We start from the raw sequence: 9055 nt of genomic DNA on the forward strand, positions 1-9055 counted from the left end.
GGGTGTGACTCCAACTATGATAGAGATGAAGGGTGACGTGTTTGGGAAACCTGTTTGGAAATAATCATTTTGCAGTTCCATTTGGTACATACTACGCAGTTTTAAAAATTTCTTTTATTTTTCACACACTGTTTATCAGAATATTTTCATGGGAATAAACTGGTGTGCTCTAAATGGGCCGTTTTGGTCCTCTGCAATACTCTGAAGTTAAATATGTGCAGATTTGGAGGAAAGCACTTGACACATTTTGACACCCCATGAGGAATTTCAAAATAAATAGTTTTTCAGCACTGAACACACCTACACAAAACAAACAACTTTACCACACACACACACACAAAAATAAATTTAAATAAAGACTTTATGATGAAGAAAATGAGAGTGGTGGCCCATGAAAAATTCACTGGCCCTGGGTGTTGTAGGTGGCGGCCAAGACATTACTATGCAGTTGCTAGGGTGGTTACTAGGTGATCAGTTACTGGCGCAAGTCAAAAGAGCCCATCTATGATATTCTGGTCCCCTAGATATGGCTCCTTTAGTTCATCATATCATAAATATTATGGTTTAGCAAAGTAAAAGCACACGTCTCTTCAACAAGTCATGCAATTTAAGGTATCATTTGTAGCAAAAAAAAAAAACAAACAAAAAAAAAAACAAATGCAGCCTAATAGTTTGATTCAAAAACCCCAGTATCAGCAAGAGTAATGGTGATGCTTGCCTTATTAATCATCACTCATTACAAATTGTGTCCTTAAACAGTGTATTATTAGGCTTTTTATGTAGACTTTGATGAAAGGTTTCTGTGCAAAGCTAAAGTCAGCTGAACACACTGTTCAAAGCTGAATCAGGGTTCATTTACACACTGACAAAGGAGACATAGAAGAACAGAAGAAAGAGAGAAAGAGAGAGATTATACACTTCTGCTCGCCACATTCCTTTCTAGAAATGGAGGAATGAGTAAATATAGGTGTTTCACCCTTCCGCATGACTTTACACTGATTTGAAACCATTTGTGTGAAAGTGTTTGTTGTGAGTGAATATTCAACACACTTACATTTCATTATACAGCCAAGCTTCTTCAAATACCCACCTTTTGTCAAATACCCATAACCATAAAGTGCTATGCTTTTTGAACAGTATTAAAAAGGAGCTCCAACACATCCAAAAAATAAATTAAAATCCCAAGAAACAGTGTAAGAGCATATAGTATAGACTAATGTGTGAAGATATATGTAGTACTGTATGTTTGAGCGGTACAGCAGTGTGCATGCCTCACGCCAGCAGGTGGTTTTCTTTCTTTTCACAGTCTGTCTCTCTCTTTAAAATGGTAAATATGTCATTTACATAACAGACAAAAGGCTGCAACCTGCTTTAGGTCCATTTTCTGTTGAGGTGCTTTAGATAAGGACAGTATACAGATGGAAAATAAAAGTGGTCGAACTAAAAAATACCAGTCTGAAATCAATCCTTTGTCTTCAGTAAAGTCAAGTAGCTTTTAAAATCTTAAATATAACTCTAATTCATTATGTCACAATGCTCCAGCACAGACTTTTAGTATCTTCAAATTATAAAAGGTAAACATGCCACAGGTAAAAAGTGAGATAAAATTATGGCTAAGAAATTAAAAGAGTAATGTTTCATTTTAAGGCCAACGATATCAAGCTCCTTTAAGGAATCAATGCCATTTTAACAAACAAGTAGCACTTTTGAGTTGTGTTTTAGTTGATATGTGATTTCTGAGGAGTTTCTCTGCCAGTGAGTGCACATAAACTGAAGGCCATGTGAGTAATTGCCCAGTGACGTCTGTGATTAGAGCAAAGAGCCAATTACAGCAGCGGAGGGGCGGGGCTTGAGTAGCTCCGCCCCTCTCGCGGGCCGTCTTTATGTGTGTGTACTCCCTGTGCTGACCCAGAAATAACGCGCTCAGCAGCAGCAGTCTGTTCAGACTAGAGTACAGTCGCTGGAGATACCTGCGCTGCTTTACAGAGACCGAGAACACGAAACAGCATCTTGACAACCACAGGATTCAGTTTGACGGTATGTGTGTTTCATATAGAGTTCAGTGTGGTAACGAGAAGGCTGGAGCTTTTGTTCTTTTGGAAATGTTATATCTGAAATCAACATGTATTACTTATTTAAATACATGTACTGTTGGATATAAGGTTGGATAGGTTAAGTGTTCTGGTTTTAAGTCTTCTTACAACTCATATGTTGCTGTAATGTGGTAAGTCTTTTGTTCTACTTAGGAAACAGAATAATTCGGAATGACAATATAGCGCTTTTCTTAAGAGTCAGTATTTAAATATTCTTTATGTTTGCATTTGTATGCACTTTATGCTTGCATTATTGCTATTCTCAAACTGAACATTAATGCTCGTGAGTGTAGGAGACACTTCAACTTTTCTCTAAATAGCCAGCACAGTAAATCCACTAGCCTACGTGCTGATGTTTCTATGTGGTCTGAAAGAGACGGCCAAAGTATGTCGCCTATATTTCATTTATAGACAGATATCATGTAGGTAGACAGAAGAGGAGACATTCTTTGTTTTATGTAGACAGGCGGAGAGGTGAGGCTCCTATAGACCCCAGACTATACTGTCCTTTCATCTCTTATCTCTACCTCAAATTATGACATATATGAGACAAAATTAGTAATTCTTAAACATATGTTCTGATTTACTTCTTAAGCTATTGTTGTTAAAGAGACAATAACACTGGACAGAACATTTACTGACAATGAATAGGACTGCTTGTGATAACAAAAAAGGAAAGTAATCTGCATGTTATCAACTGTATGAATTAAGAAGATTAATTATATATATATATATATATATATATATATATATATATATATATATATATGCTTTATTTAATAACTTATGCATGCCTATAGATCAATACTTGATTGTAATATCATTGCGCTTTACAATTTAGTTTAATATAATATACATTTTCTAGACTCTAAACACTGCCGTTTCATGTGAGTAAATCCAATAATTCATGCCTTTTGTCATTATATCTTGCCGGGTCTGACATGCATCTGGCAGTAGGTTGGCTTTGTTTGTCCACCTCCCTGCCTGTTATTGTTTTGATCTTCCTGGTGTCTTCTTGATGCTCCTTACTGCAATATTTACATCGCAATATTAAAGGGCTCAAATCATCATCTATCTGCTTTAAGTTTGCAACCACAATGGGTTTTTGTTCTTGCTATATATACATAAATAATGCAAAATAATTACATAAAATAAAACACATTTTCTTAATCTGTATATCTCATACAGATGGTACATCAGGTACTCTGTATACAGTGGGTATAGAAAAGAGTCAGCCCCCTTTGCAATAATCACATTTTGTTGTTTTTCAGCTTGAAATTAAGATATACACAGTTTTTTTGCCGTATGCATCTGTATTTACTCAGTGCAACTGATAGCATTCAAGTGAATAATATAACACCAACACAACAAAAGAAAACAAAATGAGTTGGTAAAAGGACATCCCCCTTTGTTGAACCACCTTTTGCTTTAAATACTGCCTTTAGTCTGTTGGGATTTGTCTCTACAAACTCTGCACATCAAGACTTTGCAATAGTTGCACACTCTTCTTTGAAGAACTACTCAAGTTCAGTTAAATCTGATGGTTAGTGTTTGTGGACTGGAGTCTTCACAGATTTTCAATGGAGTTTAAGTCTGGGCTCTGACGAGGCCATGCAATGACATTCAGCTTTTTCTCCTTCAGCCACTGTGTGCTCAGTTTTACTGTGTGTAAAGTAAACCTTCTTCCCATTGACAACTTTCTGGCAGAGGGCAGCAGATTTCCCTAAGAATTTGATGGTACTTTTCCCCATCCATTAAATGTTTTGAATCCATCTCCTGACTTGTGCCTGTCCACAGTTTTATCCTGGAGATCTTTTAACAGTGTCTTGCCCCCCATAGTTGATTGTTTGCTTCAGTTGCACTACCAAGGACTTAAATGCTCTAGGAATGCTCTTTTCATGCTGAGCATGAGCACATCTGATCACAGTGGAAAGTCAAATGGCTTTGTGTGCCATTGAGAAGGCGATAAGCTTACAAGTCATTTTTAGAAGGATCACCAAGAAAAAGGGTGATCCATTTTTCAACTAAGTGATTATTATTTTTATTTTTTTTCTGACATATTTGTGTTATAATTTTCACTTGGATGTTATTAGTTGCACTGAGTAAATACAGATGGATAAAAAAAATCTGTCTTTATTTAAGTCTGTAAAAGAAAAAAAAAAGTGATTATTTTAAAGCGGGGCAAATCTTTTATATACCCACTGTACACACACACACATATAGATAGATAGATAAATAGATATGTAACATAGCATGTAAGTCTGATCCAAACAGATTAGCCAGACATCCTAATATTAGTATAATGTTTACTACTGATGGTTTTCAAGAAACTGAAAGTGTTTACAGCTTATACTGAGAACCTGCGTGTATATTTGATCCTGATTGCTGACATTCTTCTCATATCTCTGCAGTTGAGAAGGCATGGCTGAACACATGATGCCTATGACCCACGGCTCTGCTGGAGGTGGCCTGCATGGGTATCGCATGGGAATGAACGGCCCTTCTCCACACGGACATCAGCCCGGTCTGCGGACCCTCCCCAATGGGCAGCTCATGCATTACAGCAGGGGTCCCCAGGGCTCAATGGACGCGGCCATGAGGCAGAGGAACGTGATGAACGGCGTCATGAACGGACCTGTCAATGGCCAGATGAGCAGCGGACACCCCCACCAAATGCAACAACCCAGTATGATGTACGGAGGTCCAAATCAGCAACTGCAGGGTCACCCTCCAACCCAGCACCATCATATGCACCCCCAGAGCCAGCACCCACAGCAGTATATGGGTGGAGGAGGCCTTACAGCATCTCAGCAGCTTATGGCGAGCATGCATCTTCAGAAACTCAATACTCAGTACCGTGGACACCCTCACGGGCCTATGAATAGCCATCACATGGGAAACGTCCAGCACAGGATGGGTCCTGCTCAGTTGGCAGGTATGCAGATGGGGATGGGTGGGCCAGCGTTGGGCCTCAACGTCATGGACATGGACTTGATTGATGAGGAGGTTCTGACGTCCTTGGTGCTGGAGTTGGGGTTGGACCGGGTTCAAGAGTTGCCTGAGCTTTTCCTTGGACAAAACGAGTTTGATTTCATCTCGGACTTTGTGTGCAAGCAGCAACCAAGTACTGTCAGCTGCTGAGGTTCTGGAATCAGAGAAAGATGTGGTCGCCAAGATGAAGCTGGGGCAAGACAAGAAAAGCTAAAACAACAAGGTTCTCTGTGAAGCTGTCTTTCAGTGAGGGCATATACTTTCTGGATGTTCTTCACTCTTTGAAGAAGTTTCGGGTGCAAGAGAGGTTTTGGGGAGCAGGCCTTGTCTCGTCCCATTGGTCAACCTGGATTGATGTGACCAAGTGTCCCAGGGTTGAATGCAACTTCACATGTTGGAAAACAAAGTCTGCTTGAAACTTTGCAGAAACTGCTTTGCCTCCTCAGGGGGCATCTAGAATCAATAGCATTTAGAAATGTATTTATGAATAACACCTTACCAAAAAGCAGACATGATTCGTGGTGATAGAGACTCACCTTTTCTCAAACTAACCCCATGACTTGTGATAAAAAGCTGTTTGAATGAGTGCGTTATGTGGGAATTGAAGGCTGGTACTTCAAAACGGGTTGTTTTTCCAGTAGCTCTTAATGGTATTTGAAATGTTAAGGGGGTGGTGAGGTGGTAGTGGTTGGGTACTTTGTGCACAGTGTTTCCATTCTATTGCTATTCAAAATTTGACTTGAAAAAAAAGAAAAAGAAATGTGTCTTATTTGTTTTGCTACATCTGACTGAATAAGACCCGAAACTAGTGTCTTACATTCACTATAGGATGTGTCTTGATACTTTCAGGAATATTTCTGTCTTGACTGGGAAATGGTGGAATGTTCTGTAGCCTCCCTTATGAAATGCTGAGCCTGTGCTCCATGCTGATGATGAGTCTGAACTATAAAACTGCCTTATAGTTTTTTTACACGGATAGTGACAAATATTCACTGTAGACATTCTTACCTTGTTCCATGGAATGAGGAAGAAACTGCTGTCTTTGTCGCCTCTTTGAATCATACATCGAAACTCCAGCTGTTATGTAGTGTTTCCTCATATACTTCTTGTTGTAGTGAAGAACGTGGACCACAATCTCCATTAAGCCACATGCTAAATAAACAATTTCTGCTTGTTTCTAAATTGACCTGAATGTCAATCATCCAACTATTGGTCAAAACAACCACTAAACAACCAAAAATAACACACATTTCCTGATTGGTGCATTGAAAGCCTAGCTCACAAACCAGCACAAAAAGTTTCTTCCTTTCTCGCTCCCCAAACACTGCAGGTTTAAACCTGATTACATTCAAATTACACTTGCAACCTCCTTGTTAATTGATGTCAGCATGGTCTGTCATCTCAGATGGCCTGATGATTACAAAAAGGACATGTTCATTTGCTTGCTATCGCTCAGGGTGTAATGATGGGTTGGTAAGGGCAGCCCTGCTGGTTTTGAGAACTTCCTGTGTCGTTATGTTGCTAGTTCTTGTGCTGAGATCTCTGTGGGGGTTGGATTGGTATGGAAATAGCACAGTGTACAGTACTACTAGGTTAATCTGTTCAACCAGAGCCATGCTCAACTCTTGCCACCCCTGCTGGGGTAATTGCTGTACGTAAAGCTTAAAATTGTGAACAATTGACACCAAATGAAAATGCACAAATTGATGGGTCATATCCTATGTTTTACAACTCCATCTTGGCAGATTGTTTACATATGGGATGAAAAATTCAATTTTCAGACTTTGATTTCGTCAGTATCGATTTGTATTTCTCGTATCAGTAGATTGGTAGATATTGCTTATTCTGTAATTTGTGATACTTGGATGATTATTAACAATTCACATCTAGAAACAGAAAAATCAAATGATCTGTAGATTTGTAATTGATGATTAAATGATTTTTCACATTCCCAGCAATCCAAACATGTTTTTTGTTGTTTTTGTTGTTGTTTTGTTTAAGGGATGGAGTACGTGAAGGTTTAAATGAATGCTACTTGAGTTTGTCAGTCTTAATGTCCCTTGCAAATGCAATTGTATGTTCTCTTTCAAGCTGTGTGCTGTCATGTACTGTCGCCATGCTCCCACAAATGATTTTTTTTTTTAAATGTTGTTGATTCTACCTTAAGAAAATGTATTTATTTTCATTGAAAATAAAATATTTATTTAAAGACATGGTTCATAGAGTGTAATTGCATGTCTAATTAAATTTCGGTAACGACAATCGCAGGACACAACAAATTCAGTTTCTGAACCGACACATTGATTAGTTTTTCTCTTAATTAAAGTATATTTATATCAGTTCAACATTTTACACAGTAACAACGGGGGAACGGTGATGCTGTTTAAAAAAAAAAAATCAAAAAGTGATATCAAACCCATCTCTGACAGTATCAAAATGGTTTTCATTCAGTTTTATAAATACTGTCATAAGTAAATATTAGGTCCTGTATGGAATGGACTTGTGAGACAGTATGTACTCAAACAAAAGTTAGATATTGAATCACCCAACAGGTTTTTTACAAAGCACAATGCAACATTATCACATAAACAATACAGTCTGGCAAGAATCACACCTGGTAGTAAATATGATTCTCAATCCTGAATCCACATGTAGCCACTGTTGAATTAATTAACAATTTCAACATCCACACATTTGAGAAATAATCATAAGATCAAGCAGTTTCTACGCAATTTTATAAATAAGGCCCTAGGTCTTCAACACTGTCCTGAAAAAATTATTTCCAACCTGCTTCAGCACACATGACCTGGGACTTTTTGAGGGATCCTGAAGATTAGCTCTCCATGTTCAATTCAAGTTTTTCAATTCAAGTTTATTTGTATAGTGCTTTTTAGAATACAAATCGTTACAAAGCAACTTTACAGAAAATTATGTTTCTACAATATTTAGCAGTAGCTTATAAGTGGTGACTGTCAGTTTGTGCACGTATGACAGGATTTTTAGAAAAATTAATACAAGACATAGTCAGCCAGACGATGAATGTTATTAATAATTTATAATTATTATATGATGCAGTCACACTTGTAGCAATAGTCGTTAGTTCTGTTTGTTGATTCAGGGTTGGCATCATCTGAGGTCCTCTGATGGGTCAGCATCATCTTTTCTCAGGAGTTCTGGATCCAGAATGTAGCCTGTGTAAATCCTAGTTATGGCAAAACATAGATTGGATTGTAACGTGGTAGAAGGCTAGTTAGGTACGCAGGAGCTAAACCATTTAGGGCCTTATAGGTAAGTAATGATAATTTGTAACTGATACGGAACTTAATAGGTAGCCAGTGCAGAGACTGTAAAACTGGGGTAATATGATCATATTTTCTTGACCTGGTAAGGACTCTAGCTGCTGCATTTTGGACTACCTGTAGCTTGTTTATTGAAGAAGCAGGACAACCACCTAGAAGTGCATTACAATAGTCCAGTCTAGAGGTCATGAATGCATGAACTAGCTTTTCTGCATCAGAAACAGATAACATGTTTCGTAGCTTGGAAATGTTTCTAAGATGGAAGAATGCAGTTTTTGTAACATGGGAAATATGATTTTCAAAAGACAAGTTGCTGTCTAATATATCACCCAGATTTTTGACTGTAGAGGAAGTTACAGTACATCTGTCTAGTTGAAAATTGTAATCTACAAGATTCTGTGTACTGTTTTTTGGTCCAATAATTAATATCTCTGTTTAATCCGAATTTAATTGGAGAAAATTATATACTTTTACATTTTTAACACCCTCTGTTAGCTTAGATAATTTAGAAGTTGAATCTGGTCTCGTTGAGATATATAGCTGAGTATCATCAGCATAACAGTGGAAGCTGTTCCGTATTTTCTAATAATATTACCAAGGGGCAACATGTATATTGAAAATAGAAGGGGACCTAGGACAGACCCTTGTGGCACTCCATATTTTACTGGTGAT

The 9055-nt window shown here is 37.9% G+C and overlaps 1 protein-coding gene across 1 annotated transcript; it reads left to right on the top strand.

Moving 5' to 3' along the window:
- The first annotated feature begins 1878 nt into the window (after positions 1-1878).
- Positions 1879-7297, top strand: LOC127935813 (cbp/p300-interacting transactivator 3). Its single transcript, XM_052534004.1, has 2 exons — positions 1879-2037; positions 4505-7297. Exon 2 carries the CDS (start codon positions 4515-4517, stop codon positions 5232-5234), a length of 720 nt encoding a protein of 239 aa, XP_052389964.1. The 5' UTR covers positions 1879-2037; positions 4505-4514; the 3' UTR covers positions 5235-7297.
- Positions 7298-9055: the final 1758 nt, after the last annotated feature.

This window comes from Carassius gibelio, chromosome A19, assembly GCF_023724105.1.
Source record: "Carassius gibelio isolate Cgi1373 ecotype wild population from Czech Republic chromosome A19, carGib1.2-hapl.c, whole genome shotgun sequence".
Lineage (NCBI taxonomy): Eukaryota > Metazoa > Chordata > Actinopteri > Cypriniformes > Cyprinidae > Carassius > Carassius gibelio.